General features: G+C 41.9%; 1 protein-coding gene across 2 annotated transcripts in view; it reads left to right on the plus strand.

Moving 5' to 3' along the window:
- The window catches only part of LOC129704808 (constitutive coactivator of PPAR-gamma-like protein 1 homolog), a 130,461-nt gene that overhangs the window by 38,100 nt on the left and 72,855 nt on the right, over nt 1–19,506 (plus strand). The window contains exons 3-7 of one of the 2 annotated variants that reach the window (XM_055648166.1): nt 462–544; nt 8,213–8,341; nt 10,462–10,564; nt 13,865–13,939; nt 14,440–14,540. In XM_055648166.1, the coding sequence (XP_055504141.1) occupies nt 462–544; nt 8,213–8,341; nt 10,462–10,564; nt 13,865–13,939; nt 14,440–14,540 (491 nt within the window). The remainder of the gene's footprint in view (nt 1–461; nt 545–8,212; nt 8,342–10,461; nt 10,565–13,864; nt 13,940–14,439; nt 14,541–19,506) is intronic. The other variant, XM_055648167.1, reaches the window with a different exon arrangement.

The following is a 19,506-nucleotide window of genomic DNA, read 5'->3' on the forward strand; positions in this document are numbered from 1 at the left end:
ACATTAACACTACCCTATACCCACTATTTATACATTTACCAATCAACCTACAAACCTGTAGGTCTTTGGAATATGGGAGGAAACCGAAGATCTCGGAGAAAACCCACGCAGGTCACAGGGAGAACGTACAAACTCCGTACAGACAGCACCCGTAATCGGGATCGAACCCGGTTTTCTGGCGTTGCATTCACTATAAGGCAGCAACTCTACCACTGCGCCACCGTGACTGCCCAGCATTTGAAATGTATACAAATATTTGTATACATTTGAAATTCATCATTTGTAAAAGGGTATTTTCTATATTTCTAAATGTTTAAATTGGCTTCCATCTTTATGATGTTTTTTTTTCCATATAGTATTCAGCAAAATAGTGGTCAAAAGTAAAAGACTACATAAAAGATCCTGATGTATTTTATTTATTTTTTCACATTAGTTTTACAATCATCTCCTTTTCGATTTAGGCAACCATATCCTACCTGATGAAGATTTGGCTGCCTTTCACTGGAGTTTACTGGGTCCAGACCATCCTCTCGCCTCCTTAAAGGTAACAATAATGACTGTGCTGATGGTAATCACAGCAGCTGATTGAATTTCCCGTTAGTGATTGATGTGGTAAAACCTGGAGATCAATTGTCTGAATTTTTTAATCCGAACGTTTGCTATTTTTTACACTATAATCAGAGTTTTCTGTCTTTAGTGTTTACACTTCTCCAAAGCAGGTTGATGTCGTATTTATCGTTCAATTTCTTCAAACTTTTTTGTGCTCTCTTTCCCTCCCGTCGCGTTCATCTGACTTTCCCTTTTATACATTGCTCTGTTTATTCATGTACATTCATTATTCAAGTCCTTGGGTGCTCCAGGACTTGAATTTCTCACTGCTTGGAGGTGAACAAGATTCCCCAGAGTAATGCAGCTGTTCTTTAATTGTTCTTTGTGTAGGCATTTAACTTTAACTTTTCCTCTTTTGGCAAGAGAATATCCAGTAGAAACGTGGACACTCATTCCTTATGACCGCTTTGGTCTTGCTGTAGTTTTGGGTAATATGTGGCATGATACATTTTTACACTGACATATATAGAGTCTGTCCTCACCCCCCTCCCTCCCTCCTCCCTCCTCCCTCCTCCCTCCCTCCTCCCCCCCCCCCCCCCCCCGACCCCTCTGACCCTGGCCACAAATTATTTCAAGTACTTCCCTCTGGAAGGCGACTCCGGACTATCATAGCCACCACAGCCAGACATAAAAACGCTTCTTCCCACGAGCAGTAGCTCTACTCAACAGCCAAAAGTCTGTAGCCTCTTTTTACTCTGGTACTTTATTTTCACATTTTTTAATTATAATGTTTTATTTTTAATTGTCTGCTGTATATTGTGTTTGTACCACTTGCGAGTGAAGCACCGTCAAATTCCTAGTATGTATGCATACTTGGCCAATACATTTATTCTAATTCTGATTTTGTATCGCAAAATAAAAACCAATGAGGGCAATCATTTGCTTGACCTTCAGCCATCTATCCTTAAAGAAAACTCTCTGGTCTGTATTCACTTTCACAGAATCTAATTGTTTTTCAACTGATTACAGATTTTTACTTTCCCAACTTCACCAGAAATTTGGACACAAAATGCTGGAGTAACTTAACAGGTCAGGCAGCTTTTCTGGAGAAAATGGAGAGATGACATTTTGAGTCAAGGCTGCAACAATGGAATCACACTGTCCTAGTCATCAAGCAGCCTATCATGGAACCTCCCTGCACGAGGTCATCTGTTTCAAACGTTTGTGCCCTCTTTCCCTCCCGTCTTATTCATCTGGTTTTCTCTTTTATGCATTATTCTTGATAAAGCCCCAGGTTTGGAAATGTGTTTATTAATGTACTTGAGGGTTATTTAAAGGCCTCCAAACGGTAGACAGGAAGTAGGATGCAAATTACATCAGGAGGTACAATTGGCATGTAAGAAAGACAATGTTACAGTGATCATGGGGGATTTCAATATGCAAGTACTGGGAAAATCAGATTGGTACTGGATCCCATGAGGGGGAATTTGTAGAGTGCCTACGAGATGGTTTCTTAGAGCAGCCTGTAGTTGAGCCTACAGGGGAAAAGGCAATTCTGAATTTGGTATTGTGTAATGAACTGGATTTGATTAAGGAGCTTAAGATAAAGGAACAACTAGGAGGTTATGACCCATAATTGATAAAATTCAACCTGCAATTTGAGAGGGAGAAGATGAAGTCAGTTGTGTCAGTATTACTGTTGAGAAAAGGGGACTACAGAGGCATGAGGGAGCAGCTGGCTAAAGTTGATTGGAAAGGGACCTTAGCAGGAATTAAGGTGCAACAGCAATGGCAGGAATTTCTGGGAATAATTCAGACAATACAGGATATTTTCATTCCAAAGAGGAAAAATTCTAGTGAGAGAATGAGGTCAGCTTAGTGGACAAGAGAAGTCAAGGACAGCATAAATCTAAAAGAGAAAGCATATAACACTGCAAAGATTAGTGGGAAGCTGGAAGATTGGGAAGCTTTAACAAAAAACAACAGAGGGTAACTAAAAAGGCAAAAGGGGAGAAAAGATGAAATACGAAAGTAAGCTAGCAAACAATATAAAAGAGGGTAACTAAATTTTCTTTAGATATATAACGAGTAAGAAAGAGGCAAGAGTAGACATTGGACCGATGGAAAATGATGCAGGAGAAGTGATAATGGGGAATAACAAGGGTTTCGGCCCAAAACGTTGCCTATTTCCTTCGCTCCATAGATGCTGCTGCACTCGCTGAGTTTCTCCAGCATTTTTGTGTACCAAGGGGAATAACAAAATGGCAGATTAATTGAATATGTTTTTTGTATCAGTCTTCACGGTGGAAGATACCAGCCGGAATACTGATTCAGGAAAGCCAGGGGGTGGAAGTTAGTGGAGTGGCTATCACTAAAGAGAAGGTGCTTGGGAAGCTGAAAGGTGGATAGGTCACCTGGATGGGATGGGCTACATCCAGGGTTCTGAAAGAGATGGCTTTAGAGATTGTGGAGGCATTAGTTGTGATGTTTCAAGAATCACCAGAGGCAGGAGTGGTTCCGGACGATTGGAAAATTGCAAATATTACTCCCAAGCAGGGAGCGAGGCAGAAGAGTGGAAACTATAGGCTGGTTAGCCTGATTTCAGTGGTTGGTAAGAGTATAGAGTCCATTACAAAGGATGAGGTTTCTGAATACTTAGCACACATTCAAAAAGGCTAAAGTCATCTTGCTTTTGTGAAAGGGAGTTCTTGCCTGATGAACCTGTTTGAATTCTTTGAGGAGGTAAATAGCAGGATAGACAAAGGAGAGTTAATGGATGTGGTTTACCTGGATTTTCAGAAGGCCTTTAATAAGGTGCCGCACTTGAGGCTGGTAAAGAAGATGAGAGCCCATGGTACAAAAAGCTTCTTGACCACCCTATCTACCCAGATTCATAAAACACTGACCCATGTACACAACCAGGCTGACTATCCCTAATCAGCACTGTGTATCCACTCCTTAGAATCCTGTCCAATAACTTGCCTACCATACATTTTGGGCTCATTGGTCTATAGTACCCAGGCTTTTCTTTAAAGCCCTTAAGTAGAGATACCACATTAGCCATCCTCCAGTCTACCAGCACCTCACCCATGCCTAATGATGATACATATATCTCAGCCAGGGCTGCTGAAATTTCTTCTCTAGCTTCCCACGGTGTCCTTGGATATATCTAATCAGGCCAGAGAGATTTTTTTTACCTTCATATTCCTTACCATGTCCAGCACTTCCTCATTCATAATACCTACTGTCCCTCAAAGTGCACAAGTTCTCCAAGCTTCATGTCTCTCCATGGTAAAAAGAGGAGAATTACTCACGGTCACGGTGGCGCAGTGATAGAGTTGCTGCCTTACAGCGAATGCAGCGCTGGAGACCCGAGTTCGATCCTGACTATGGGTGCCGTCTGCACGGAGTTTGCACGTTTTCCCTGTGATCTGCGTGGGTTTTCTCCGAGATCTTTGGTTTCCTCCCACACTCCAAAGATGTCCAGGTTTGTAGGTTAATTGGCTTGGTAAATGTAAAAATTGTCCCTAGTGGATGTAGGATAGTGTGAATGTGCGGGGATCGCTGGCCGGCACGGACTGGGTGGGCCGAAGGGCCTGTTTCTGCGCTGTATCTTTAAACTAAAAACTACTCAGGGGATCTTGCCCATCCCCGTGCCTGCCTGCAGACATTACCACTTTGGTTTCTGAGGGGCCCTATTCGCTCTCAAGTTGCTCTCTTTTCGTTAATGTACCCAAAATCTCCTTGCAATTTCTTTGATATTATCTGCCAGAACTATCTCCTGCCCTCTTTTTGCCATTCAGATTTCCATCTTAAGTATGCTGATCAGTTCCCAATACTCCTTGAGGGATACACTTGATCCCAGCTGCCAATACCTGTTCCATGTCTCCTTTTTCCTGACCAGAGCCTCAATTTATTTAATCATCCAGGCTTCCTTGCTCCCACTTGCCTTGCCGTTCACTCTGACAGGATCATGCAGGCTCTGAACTAGTGTCATCACACTTTTAATGCCTTCCCATTTTCCAGATGTCCCTGACTGGCAAACGCATTACACCAATTAACTTTAGCAAGTTCCTGTCTAAACCATCAAAGTTGCTCTTGCCCCATTTCAGAATTTTAACTTGTGGGCCCGCCCTGTCTTTATCCAGAACTGTTTTAAAGCTAATAGATCTGTGGTCACTGGTCCCAAATGGCTCTCCGACGGATCTTTCAGTCACTTGCACTTGCAAATTTTCTCGGAATTGATAAAGCCTCGTCCTGTCTCTCGTATTGCCAGATGAAGCTTTTTTTTGAAAAATCCACCCTATCAAACCCCTTGACTATGGCAGTCCCAGTCTATATTAAGAAGGTTAAAATCCCTACTATGACAAACCTATTTGTCTTGCAGTTGTCTCCAATCTCTCAGGATATTTATTCTTCTAATTCCTGTTGTTTTTTTGGGGCCTATAGTACACTCCCAACAAGGTGATCATCCCCTTTTTTATTTCTCAGCTCCACGCTCAAAGCCTCGCTAGAACAACAATAATGTTACCATGGCATTCTCCCTAAATAAAATCTACGCCTTTGTTCCTACTACCAAAATGCATGGCTGCACACTTTGCTACGCTGTATTCCATCTGCCACTTTGTCCAAGTCTTTCTGCAGATTCTCTGCTTTCTGTACACTACCTGCCATTTCACCCGTCTTCAGATCATCTACAAAGTAGGCCACAGAGCCATCAGTTCCATCATCCATTAATATACAACATGAAAAGAAGCGGGTCGAACACACCCCTGCAGAACACCACTAGTCACCGGCAGTCAACCAGAGAAGGCCCCTTTATTCCCACTCTTTGTCTGCCATTTACCCAATCTTCCATCCATGTTAGTACCTCTAGTACCATGGGTTCCCATCTTATTTAGCAGCCTCACATGCAGCACCTTATCAAAGGCTTTCTGAAAATTTATGTAAATAACATCCGCTGACTTTCCTGCTATTTATTCCTTCAAAGAATCCCACCAGATTTGTTAGGCATCCCTTCTTACACCCATGTCATTAATGCCAACATGCACAACAACATCTGGTTGCTTCCCTTCCCTGTTGAGTATGCCATGCAGCCACTCGGAGAGATCCTTGATAGCACCAATGAGGCAGCGCGCCATCCTGGAAATGTGACTGCTGTCTGTCCCCCTAACTAATGAGTCTCCTACCACTATGACTCTGCCTGACATTATCCTTCCTCACTGTGCCTCAGAGCCAGGTTCAGTGCCACAGACCTGACCAACAGCTGCTCATCCCTGATGGACCAATCCCCTCAACAGTATCCACAAGGGTACACCAGTTTTGCAGGGGAAAGGCCAATGAAGTCACCCACACTCTCTGCCTACTCCCTTTCCTTGTGGTCACCCATCTACTCTCTTCCTATTACTTAGGAGTTATAGCAAGGTGCTCAATCCTATATCTGAAGCTCTCATTCTTCCAGAAGGTCCCAAAGTCATCCAGCCACAGCTCCAGTTCCCTAATATGGTCTGAAAGGAATTGCAGCTGGACAGGATTCTCACATTGTTTTCAGAGCCCACATCCTGCAGGAAGAATATTGCAACATTCTACCTGTCATATCTACTGCACTTAAACCAAGAGGAATGCAAAAGGACCATCACACAGATGAAACAGCAGGCCATGCCATTACTTCCTGTCACCCTCTGCTCATCCTTCTCACCAAAGCCCCTTGAGTCATGCCCAATACTTCTCCACCACACAACCTCTGTCTCTCTCCTAACACCTTTTATTGGCTGATCAATTAGCCGATTTATTGGTCACTCACTCGACCAATCCAATGGATGCTCTGTGAAATAGACAAACTCCACCAATCCGACGGCTGCCTTTTGGAATCTCCCACTCCCGCTCCGACACTGAAATAGACTGTCTCAACCAATCCGCCTTCCATCAGGTTTCCCTTCAACTTCTGGTATTCTAAAGAAGGATTCCCTAGCCTCACCTTGTAGCTTACACCCTCTAATCCAGGCAGCATTCTGGCAAACCTTGCCTGTCCCAATTAATATCTACCACTACCACTTTGAGGGATCTAGAGACCTGGAACGCAAGATCTCTCTGTACATCAATGCTGTAAAATGCCATGCCTTCAACCGTATATCTTTCCCATACATTCAACCTCCCAAAGTTCAACTCCTCACATTTGCTCGGATTTAAGTCCATCTGCCATTCTTGTAATTGATCTATATTCTGTTGTATACTTTGACAATCTGCCTCACTGTCTGCAACTCCAGCAATATTGGTGTCGTCTGCAAACCCATCTACATTTACATCAGTAATCATAAACAACAGAGGCCCCAGCACATGTCTCTGTGGAACTTCACTGTTCACAGACCTCCAGCCAGGCTAATGCCCTTCCGCCACAGTTCTTTACCTCTTATGAGTAAGCCAGTTCTGAATCCATACGACCAAGACATCGTGAATCCCGTGCATTTAAGTTTGGATTTGCCCACCCTTAGAGCCTTTATCATAGGCCTTTACTAAAAAAACACGTAGATAACATCCGCTGCCCTACCCTCATCAATCACCTCAAAAAACTCAAATCAAGTTAGCAAGTTATTACCTGCTGCATACAAAACCATGCTGATTACGCCAATTTCCTTCCAAACTACAAAATTCTATCCTAAAGAATCCTCTCCAATAGCTTTCCTACCACTGACATGAGGCTCACTGGCCAATAATTCCCTGGATTCTCTCTGCTCCTCTTAAAGAAAGGAACAACATTGGCTACTCCAGTCTTCTGGGACCTCACTGTGGCAAGAGACTTTGCAGAGATCTTCGTCTAGGCCCGTGCAATGTCCTGACTTGTTTCTTTGAATAAGTTGAGATAGATATCATACGCCAAGTGGATTTATCAACCTTAATGTCCCTCAAGAGCCACAATGCCATCTTCCTTTTGATCTCAAACTGCCCTTGTAAGTTTGTATCTGATCTCATTGTCCTCCATTTCCCCATCAACTTCTCCACAGCTACAAATAAAATGCTGAAAAACTGGATTATGGGTTTATTTTCAAAAATAAATAAATCATTCCAAGAACTTTTATCTGAAACCGTTGATTGCAAGTGGAACTTTATTGCACCATCTTAGATTAAACAACGCCATTGCATTTATGTGTAGTTTCTTGCCTGTTTCAATAAGCAACTTACTCATCACTTAATTTTTAAATACCTTCATTATTATTTATAGTTTTGGAAACTTGCTTTTAATTTGTTTTACAATGTTTTGAAGGATTTATATAATTGCTCTTTGTTATAAATTTATATAATCCCTGGCAAATGATTTAAGATTTGAGTTGACGGGCGGTCAGTGGAACGTCAGTTTGTGCAACTTAATGCCGACACTTTTAAAATGTTAGATTTGTAATGATTATTAGGTTCCTGTTCAGAACCATCTTCATAGAATTGATACTTTTGCACTTTGAAGTAATATCAAGAGGTTATCTGCTCAGTCAAGAAGAATTAAAACATCCTGTAACAAAGGTTGAAGGGAAGGTTTTTCCAAATTTGATCAAGTCACATCAAACGTCAAACATTGTCAGAAAAGTAGATCATAGATCACGATTTTCTATAACAGTGAATCAGACAACTGAAAATGTTTCAAATATTCATCTGTTAGCGTCTGCATTTTCAGGTACGAGCACACCAGCTTGTTCTACCACCTTGTGATGTTGTGATAAAAGCAGTCGCTGAATATGTTCGTAACATTCAGGATATTGGTGATTTGGATACAGTTGCAAAAGATGTTTTTAAACGTTCTCGGGTAGGTAGCAAATAAAGAAACTCATTAAATTTATATTGCATGTTAATGAATGATTATTGTTTTGTATTTCCCCTCTCTTCCAGTCATTGATATAAAAAGCTGTTAGGATACAGAGCCCGTACATGATCATACATTGGTACTGGTCTTAAGCGTTTTATTAGCAAGTTAGTAAACATTTGCAGGCTATTTGGCCTAATATGCATTTTGCCAGTGAAGATTATTGCATTGTATTATTGTGTTGGAACTTCTTGATTTTCCTGACCATGTATTTGCTGAGGCCAATTGCTAACTTCTCTTGAGCGAAGAAAAGGATATTGGGGATGTTAAAAGATAGAATGTAAGACATGCTCTGAAAATTGCTGACATAATCGATAAATACCAAGAAGGAGGAGTACGAGGCAGTGAAAATGTGGGTAGGACAAGTGTTCTCTACTTCCAGAAGAGGAAACACAATGGACAATACACAGAGAAAACACGATGAGATAAACACTTTGCAAATCACTCCCATTCTTTTTGCAGGTGCAACTTTGAGCTTCCAGTTAATTGCTATTTCAATTATTCCTCCACCTATTCTGACTTAGAAACATAGAAAATAGGTACAGGAGGAGGCCATTCAACCCTTCGAGCCAGCACCGCCATTCATTGTGATCATGGCTGATCGTCCCCAATCAATAACCCGTGCCTGCCTTCTCCCCATATCTCTTGATTCCACTAGCCCCTAGAGATCTATCTATCTAACTCACTCTTAAATCCATCCAGTGACTTGGCCTCCACTGCCCTCTGTGGCAGGGAATTCCACAAATTCACAACTCTCTGCGTGAAAAAGGTTTTTTCTCACCTCAGTCTTAAATGGCTTCCCCTTTATTCTAAGACTGTGGCCCCTGGTTCTGGACTCGCCCGACATTGGGAACATTTTTCCTGCATCTAGCTTGTCCAGTCCTTTTATAATTTTATATGTTTCTATAAGAACCCCCTCATCCTTCTAAACTCCAGTGAATACAAACCTAGTTTTTTTAATCTTTCCTCATATGACAGTCCCGTCATCCCAGGGATAAATCTTGTGAACCTACATTGCACTGCCTCATTCACAAGGATGTCCTTCCTCAAATTAGGAGACCAAAACTGTAAACAATACTCCAGATGTGGTTGCAGTAGAGCACTATACAACTGCAGAAGAACCTCTTTACTCCTATACCTAAATCCTCTTGTTATGAAGGTCAACATTCCATTAGCTTTCTTCACTGCCTGCTGTACTTGCACTCCAACTTTCTGTGACCGGTGTACAAGGACACCCAGGTCTCGCTGTACCTCCCCCTTACCTAACCTAACCCCATTGAGATAATAATCTGTCCCTTTGTTTTTGCCGCCTTGTTTTTGCCGCCAAAATAACCTCACATTTATCTATATTATACTGCATCTGCCACGCATCAGCCCACTCACTCAACCTGTGGCATAGAATTCCACAGATCCACCACCCTCTGACTAAAGAAATTCCTCCTCATCTCCTTCATTACACTTTTATTTGATACTTTGTACCCATTTTGCTTAAATAATGATTTTTAATAATTAGTAAGGAAATAATATGGTATTTAAAACATAGAAACATAGAAAATAGGTGCAGGATTAGGCCATTCGGCCCTTCGAGCCTGCAACGCCATTCAATACGATTATGGCTGATCATCCAACTCGGTATCCTGTACCTGCCTTCTCTCCCTTTAGCCACAAGGGCCACATCTAACTCCCTCTTAAATATAGCCAATGAACTGGCCTCAACTACCTTCTGTGGCAGTGAATCCCAGAGATTCACCACTCTCTGCTGATATGGAATGGAAGGGCATGATGGTAAGAAGTTTAAATTGTAGTTTGGTGAAGAGATCTATCAATGGAAAGCGATTTTATCATGTTGTCTGCCACAAAAGCTGTTCTGTGCATCAATCGGCTATTTTTACTTTGTATAATATGAAAGTTTATTTAAGTTTACTCACCAAGTGACTGGCTTCAGCTCATTGAGTTTTTTAAGGAATTTATTTTAATTTTAGATGCTTACATTGGGGCTTATTTACCCAGAAACATGTATGGGATATGTGTGGGTTTGGTTGACTTGTTTGGTTTGTTTTCAGTCCAGGACGGAAGATAAAATTGAACAATTCAAGAGGGCGGTTGAATATTATTCCATTGCAAGCAAGCCTTCATTATTTCACCATGGTCCAACACCTTTCCCAGGTATATACGGAGTGCAGTGTGAAATAATTCTGTTACATGCAACAGTTTACAATGTAATAATTGAGAGTTGTACATTTATTTTGTGCTGCATTATCAAAGCTAATTGTGAATGAAATTGTAGCTGCATAGCCAGCTTTTACATTTATCTGCTGTGTCCCCCATGATCCATAATGGCCTATTCCACGCATATTAGGGATCATGCACACTATCTGCCACACATCAGCAGAAGTGCAGTGTGACACTCAAACTGTGCGCAAAACATTTCTGATTTATTCACCATCTTGTTGAAGAGCCCACTAAATTCCCAATGTCAGATGAGCCGTCTATACGTACGCCATTTTAGTACAGTGAAAATCTAGAGTGATTCCACTTGTGCAAATTTCTTTCTGATTTTATTTCTTTCAAATTAAATTTTATTTGGCTCATCCTAAATTAGACTAACAATATTTTGGGCATTTAAATGTTGAAAATCATCTCTTGCTGCCTGGGTGTTCTAGTGGAGCCCTGAACCATTTGAAAAACAATCCAAACTTAATTCTCTTTTTGATTCTGACCACTTTCTTTTCATTTCATAGCTAAACTGACTTTTTTATGCTTTCCATCTAAACATTATTCAGAAATAGCTTCCTTTGCTGGAAATATTCATATTCTTTGTGCTTTCATACCTCTTAGAAAAAAAGCAGGATTGGTAGATATTGGTAGTTTGATTAAAGGTCAAATAGATTTGCATCTTAATTATTCTTAAGCTTGCTAATCAACGCCTAATTGTTCGTGCCAATTGACAAATGAGTATGCAACTGTTTTCAGCAAACTATTTACAACCTTGGTGTCATATTTGATTCTAAGTGTTTTGCTATGACCATCTATTTATCTGTAACATCAATTGTGTTTGTTCCTCAGCTCCTTTGCTGCACGTAGCCTAATTTAAAAAAAAAATCTCAGTTTAAATATTTCAGTATGCTTCTGGTAAGCCTGTCTTCTTTTTCTGTAAATTCAAATTTGCCACTTTTCTCCTAACACCGGTTACCGGACTCCAGTTACCCATCACTCTGCGAAATGACTGGCATTGATTTGCTGTAGAGCAGAGTTCTGATTTTTTAAAATTTTGCATGTTCTCCCTGTGACCACCGTGGGTTTTCTCTGGGTTTCTTCCCACATCCCAAAAACACGCAGGCTTGTAAGTTAATTCGCTTCTGTAAATTGTCCCTTGTGTGTAGGACAGAAGTAGTGTGAGTATAATCATTGGTTGGCATGGCCTTGATGGGCCGAAGGGCTCATTTCCACACTGCATCCTTAAACCTAACTTTCTTTGAAACCCAGTCCCCCTGTGTTCCTTTCCCACGTCTTTCAATCCACTGAGGTTCTCACTTGTTATAAATGTAGAACGTGAACGTAACCTTTTTATATTTTAAAGTCCAGATAACCCTCGTTTTAACGGACCATAGGTGTTGGAATAGTGCCTGTTATTGCCGATTGTCCGCTATAACCGAGTAAGGGATTCGATTCGTGAAATGAGTTGTTTTCAAATACAAAGTTCTTGTTAATATCTAAAAATATCTTTTTTTTACTGCAAACTAAAAGTACGAAAGATTTTATTACATTATTTAATATAGTATAATTGCACAAGTGTTGATCGAACAATTGCTTGTCAATTTTCAAGGCCTCCCATAGTGTGACTAGCAGCCTGTGCTCTTACAGAGACAGTGGTGTCTGATTACTGTGTGGACGCTCCAACACTATAACTGGTCCATTATAAAGAGGTCCCTAAGAACGAGGGTAGACTGCATTTTTGTATTTTGACACCAGATAGACAGGTGGGCCGAGGGGGGTGAGGTATCTGTTCTGGTAAGGAATGGAAGGTAGAAAAAAAAGCTGGAGAAACTCAGCGGGTGAGGCAGCATCTATGGAGCGAAGGAATAGGTGACATTTCGGGCCGAGACACTTCTTCAGACTGATGTGGGGGTGGGGATGGAAGGAGGTGAGGGGGGGAGGGAAACAAAGGAAGAGGCAGAGACAGTAGGCGGTGGGGGAGCTGGGAAGGGGGAGGGGATGGAGGCAAGGACTACCTGTGGGGACCGCTGTGTAAACTACCCAAGCGAAATATGAGGAGGCCCAGGACAGAAAGGTCGGAGGGGAGGGGGGAAGGAGGTTGGTTAATGAGAAAGCAAGGACTACCTGAAAAAAATTGGAGAAGTCAATGTTCAAAACTTTACTTACCGCTGGAAGGGGGGTGTAAACTCCCCAAGCGAATATATGACTGTGGCCACCTTCTCTGAACCAGAATTACATTGAAAGGGGTCGGATTCGGAATAGTCATGGTCAGAGGGAGGGGGATTGTTGAAGTGCTGAGCCACCGGGAGATCATTGGTCATTTGGTTTAATGCGAACTGTGCGGAGGTGTTGGGCGAAGTGATCGCCAAGCCTGCGCTTGGTCTCACCGATGTAGAGCAGTTGACACCTGGAACAGCGGATGCAATAGATGAGGATGGAGGAGGTGCAGGTGAACCTCTGCCTCACCTGGAAAGACTGCTTGTGTCCTTGGATGGAGTCAAGGGGGGAGGTAAAGCAAGTGTAGCAAGAAACGGAGGGCTTTAAGATCCTCCTGGTGGGGGATGGAAGTCAGTCCTTAGCAAGGGGTGGCATGGGATCAGAAGATGTAGAATCCTTGTGGGTAGAGTTGAGAAACTGCATGGATAAAGATACCCTGACGGGAGTTATTTATAGGCCTCCAAACTGTAGCCAGGAAGTAGGTTGCAAGTTACATCAGGAAATATAAATCATAAAGGCATGTAAGAAAGGCCATGTTACGGTGGTCATAAGAGGATTTTAATATCCAGGATTGATTGGAAAAAGACCCTAGCAGGAATGACTGGAGCAGTAATGGCAGGAATTTCTGGGAACAATTCGGAAGATGCAGGATCTTTTCATTCTGAAGAGGAAGAAAGATTCTAGCAAGAGAATGAGGTGACCGTGGCTGACAAAGGAAGTGAAAGACAGCATACAACTAAAAGAGAAGGCATGTAACATTGCAAAGTTTAGCGGGAACATGGACGATTGGGAAGCCTTTTAAAAATAACAGAAGGGAACTAAAAACGTAATATGGGGAAAACAGATGAAATGCCAAAGTAAGCTATCCAATAACAAAAAAAGAGGATAACAACAGTTTCTTCAGATATATAAAGGGTATGAAAGAGGCAAGAGTGGACGTTGGAAAGCTGGACAATTATGCAGGAGAATTGCTAATGGGAAATAAAGAAATGGCAGAGGAATTAATTACATTTTTTGAATCGGTCTTCACAGTGGAAGACACCAGCAATGCACCAGAATACAAGAGAGTCAGCGGGTGGAAGTTCATTAACTATGGCTCAGGTGAAGGTACTTGGGAAGCTGAAAGATCTGAAGGTGGATAAGTCACCTTGACTCACCCCAGGGTTCTGAAAGAGGTGGCTTGGAGATTGTGGAGGCATTAGTTGTTATCTTTCAAGAATCACTAGATCCAAGTGACTGAACAGCCACTTGGATCTCATTCAAACAGCCTAATTTTTTTAATCAGTTATACAATGGGGCTGTTTGGGATAAATAAACTGCTTTGGGGTTTTTGCATTGGCCTATGTATGGAAATTCCACATTTTTGGAATGACTGAAATATCAGGGAGGAAATCCATTTTCCACTATGTGCTACTGAAATCAATCACATTTCTGGGCAGCCTTTGTTTAAGTGCTTTGATTGAATTGCCTTCAGCAGCCACATTCAATGAGTGCACTTTCACTAAGTACATTGATGACAAAGAAAAAATATATCCCAAAAATTATTGTTCATATATTAACCTGGTCTCTGAGATTTCTAGTTTTCAATATTTTTTTACTACTTTAAGGAATGAGACTGAATCAGTTTGGAATGCCTGGTGTAATACCACACTATCCACCTCCACAGATGCTTAACATTCCACAAGCCCATCTTCAGGCAAAGGCTATGGTGAGTTTGAGTAACAAATGATGATATTAATTCTGAATTATCATTTATTGTATTCAGATGTATAATGCATCAAACCCTTCATGAAAGCCATGTGGGCAAATCATCCTCCACATTGTTGTTTACTGGCTTGTGGATGGATCCCACCGATATTTATTTTATATAATTATTTGTAGTTTTCGCACAAAATTATCCGTGTATTGAAATCCTGTAGGGAAGACGATAAATATACTTTTTCTGTTCTCAAGATTTCGATTGGTGGTGGAATCCAAGTATATTACACTGTCATGTAAATGAATGTAAACTATTTCATTCTTTTCTCTTTTGTCATAGAGTGTTACAGTATGGAAATAGGCACATTGGCCCAATATTCCCCACCAACCAACATGTCCCAGTTACACTAGTCCCACCTGCCTGCGTTTGGTCCATATCCCTCCAAACCTGTCCTATCTATGCACCTGTCTAACTGTTTCTTAAACGTTGGGATAGTCCCAGCCTCAACCATCTGCTCTGGCTACTACCCTTTGTGTGAAAAGGTTACTATTAGATTCCTATTAAATCTTTTCCCCCTCACCTTGAACCTATGTCCTCCACTCCTAGATTCCCCTACAGCGGGAAAGAGACTCTGTGCATCTACCCGATCTATTCCTCTCATGATCTTGTACACCTTTATAAGATCACCCCTCATCCTCCTGTACTCAACCTCTTCCTATAGCTCACACCCTCTAGTCCTGGCAACATCCTCGTAAATCTTCTCTGAACTCTTTCAAGCATGACAATATTTTTCCTGTAACATGGTGCCCAGAACTGCACACAATATTCTAAATGCGGTCTCACCAACATCTTATACAACTGTAACATGACTTCCCAACTTCTATACTCTGACTGATGAAGGCCAAAGTGCCAAAAGCCTTTTTGACCACCTTATCTACCTGCAACTCGACCTTCAAGGAACCATGCACCTGCAATCCTAGATCCCTCTGCTCAACAACAATCCCCAGAGGCCTACCATTCACTATGTAGGTCCTTCCCTTGTTAGACATCCCAAAATGCAACACCTCACACTTCTGTATTAAATTCCATCAACCATTGCTCAGCCTACCTGGCCAATCGATCCAGATCTTGCTGCAATATTTCACAACCATCTTCACTTTTGTGTTTAATTTATTGCTAAAGGAAGCTTCCCTCCAGGTTTCTAAAACAACTATAAGGTCCAGTGGCACGTAGCCACCCACACCCTTCATCCACCTTACCGATCAGGCCTCAGTCCGAATAAATCCACATGAATCCAACAGTCCTTCCTCGTTTCCTGCCATGCTCCGACCTACCGAACTTGCTATCATCGTCTTCCATACCAACTTCCAGCCTCTTACCTGTCTCACTCCTGTGTTGGATACCGTCCACCTGCCAATCTGGTTTCTTCAATAACACTAGCAACCTTGCCCACAAGGATATTAATTCCCCTCCAGTTCCGGTACAGTCCATCCCTCTTGTACAAGTCACCTCTTCCCACTGAAGAGATGCCAATGGTCCAGAATCCTGGCCACTTGCACCAATTCCTCTGCCAGATTTCCAACCAGTGTCATATGTGCCAACGTGCACAATGACTTCTCGCTGCTCGCCCGCCCCCTTGACAATATCCTGCAGTTGCTTTGAGGCATCTCGGATGCTTGCAGGAGGAACGCAACACCATCCTCGAGTCTTGTTTGCTGCCACAGAATTTCCTGTCTGTCCACCTAACTAAGGAATCTCCTGCACTATCACTCTGCCTGACTTCGCCCTTCCCTGCAGTGACTCAGAGCCAGGCCAGGCATTCCTCCAACAAAATATTGTTGTGGGGAATGGCCACATGCACTCTTGTCTACTCCCTTTTCTGGTGGTTACACATTTATTTTCAACCTGCTCAAATGGCATAGGTAGAAAAGGTGATGAGGTACTGCCGAGTGAATATAGGGAGTTTGGCAAAAGGTTCAAATGCAGGACCCCAAGGGTGATAATCTCTGGATTACTACCAGTGCCACGTGCCAGTGGGGGGTATGTGGATTGTCTGACTCAAGGAGGGACCAGTATTGGGAAATGCGCTTGGCCATGTGACTGGTGGAAGAATTTGAGGATAGTGATCACAACTCTGCGAGTTTTAGGAAGAAACTGCAGTTGCTGGTTTAAACTGAAGATAGACACAAAAAGCTGAAGTAACTCAACGGGACAGGCAGCGTCTGGAGAGAAGGAATGGGCGATGTTTCGGTTCGAGGAAGGACCAAGGTAATTGTAAATTTGGTCAGGAAGAAAAAGGTAGCATATATCAGGTTTAATGTGCATCATATGAGCCTTATGAGGAATATAAAGTGAGTAGCAAAGAACTCAAGTGGGCAAGTAGGGAAGGGGAGGGGGGGGAGCTAAATGAAAAATCATTAGTGAGTCGGATCAAGGTAAATTCCAAGTGAGTGATCACAGAGAGGGTAGGACTGCCCAAAGATAAAGGAGGGAATCTATGCTTGGAATCAGCACGTAGGCAAGGTACTAAACAAGTACTTTGCATCCTTATTCACCGAGGAAAAGAACTAGTAGGACAGGAGATCTGTAGAGAATGCAAATATGCCAAAGCAATTTGAGATCGAGAAGGAGGAGGTGCTGAGGTTTTTAAAAAACGTTAAGGTGGATAAATTCCCAGGGCCTGCTATTTTCTATCCAGGTTATGGAGGGAGGCAGACAGGAGTTTGCAGGTGCCATGACAAGGACCTTTGTTTCTTTTCGAGCCATGAGCAAGGTCCTGGGGGATTTGTCAATGTTGTCCCCTTGTTTAACAAAGCAAGTAAAGACAATCTAGGAAACAATTGGCTAGTGAGCCTCATGTCAGTGGTTGGGAAACTATTGGAGAGGATTCTTTGAGATCGGATTTACTCCCATTTGGAAGAGATGGGCTAATTAGGGATAGCCAGCACGGCTTTGAACATGGCAGGTCATGTGTCACTAACTTGATTGAGTTTTTTGAGGAAATTGCAGAAGGTTGTGTGGTGGATGTTGTATACAGGGATTTTAGTAAGGCTTTTGATAAGGTCCCTCATGGTAGGCTGATCCAGAAGATTAAGATGTACGGGATTCACAATGACTTGGTCATCTGGATTCAGAACGGGCATATTCATAGAAGACGGAGGGTAGTGGTGGAAGGAAGATATTCTGGCTGAACATCTGTGACCAGTGGAGTTCTGCAGGGAGCTGTGCTGGGACCTCTGCTGTTTGTGATATATATATAAATGACATAGACATAAATGTAGATGGGTTGGTGAGTGAGTATTTGGAATGGTGGAAGTTGAGGGAATACTGATAGAAGTATATAAAAGTATGAGATGCAAAGATAGGGCTGACAGTCAGAACCTTTATCCCAAGGTGGAAGTGTCCAACACCAGAGGGCATAGCAATAAGTGAGATGTGTGGGCTCAGAACGCGGGATAAGTGGGAGTGGTGGGGCTCAGAACGCATTGCCAGCGATGGTGATAAAGGCAGATACAATAGTGGAGTTCAAGTAGCTTTTAGACAGGCACATGGAAGTATGGGGAATAGAAGGAAATGTATCATGTACAGGCAAATGAGATCAGTTTCAGCTGGGCATCATGCTTTGCACTAAAATGATGGGCCGTTCCTGTGCTGTACTGTTATATGTTCTATGCATGACCACATCACTGTAACTCCTACCTATGACATCCACTGTCCCCCAAATGATTGTGAGGTCTTCCAGCTGTCGCTCCATTCTCTAATGTGGTCTATAATCAGCTGCAGCCCCAGGGACATTGGGAGTCTCCCTGACTTCCATGATTCTGCAGGAGGAGCATCCCACTGCCCGAGTTGCCATCTTTAATTCACTACATAAAGGAACATTTACAAAACACAGACTATACCATGTTTTACTGTCACCCTTTTAAACGTCCTTCGCTTCCGTTCTTGCTTCCAGTACTGGGCAGACTGTTTGTTAGAACTTCTAATCGGTCAAAATTCTCACAATGATGATTCTGAACTAAAATGTTCTACATAAATGTAGCGGATTGCCATTTTGCTAGCAGCGTTTCGCCGAATTGCACTAAAATTAGGAGCTGGAAATGCAACTAAACATGTTCCTGACTGGGTGGCTCAGCACATTTTAATAATACTCCCACTTGCCTCTGACCTCTCTGTTGGGTCTCCAAAATAATGTGTTATCCCTTATAGCGAAAAAAAGCCGGAAGTTGGAAATTAAAACAGCAAATCATAAACCGTTTAAAAAGATTATTTTAGAAGGGCATGACTAAAACAAATGTTCTACAAACCACACTATCTGTATAGGCCCGTTGCTTCTTAGAGCCCTCATTTTATTCAGCTCCCCTGCTGTCTCCTCCCACTTTTATTTAACTTTCCGGCTAAAAGTATGCACTTTACGTCCCTTTCTTAAATCCCCACCCACCTTTGATCCCCTGATGCAGTCTGAAGAATGGGTTTCTCTCACAAACGTTGCCTGTTTATTATGTCCAATACATTTGCTTTTCATTATGCTGTTCACATTTCTCCATCTTTTCTGTGTAACCTGGTTTTGGTGTAAATTGATTGCCATTTTGAAAAAGCTTTAAAAATGAATTGCATGTAATGCTTTTAGGAGCATGGAAATGAACAGGAAAACATGTTCCTGACTGGGTATTCTTAAACATTTTAATAATACTTTACATTGTGAAAAGTGTTCATTTGGGTCACATTCAAAATAATGTGTTATCCCCTTATATATAAAAAAAAGCTGTCAGTTGGAAAATTAAAAAATTTAAATTTAAACTGAATAAAAAGATTATTTTAGAAGAGTATGGACTAAAATAAATGTTCTACAAACCACACTATTAGTATAGGCCCTTAGGCTTCTTAGCGCCATCATTTTATTCAATTATGGAAATTGAACAAATGGCCACTTTTATTTAACTTATATGTAAAAAAGTATGCACTTTACGTCCTA

The sequence above is a fragment of the Leucoraja erinacea genome, chromosome 16, assembly GCF_028641065.1.
Source record: "Leucoraja erinacea ecotype New England chromosome 16, Leri_hhj_1, whole genome shotgun sequence".
Lineage (NCBI taxonomy): Eukaryota > Metazoa > Chordata > Chondrichthyes > Rajiformes > Rajidae > Leucoraja > Leucoraja erinaceus.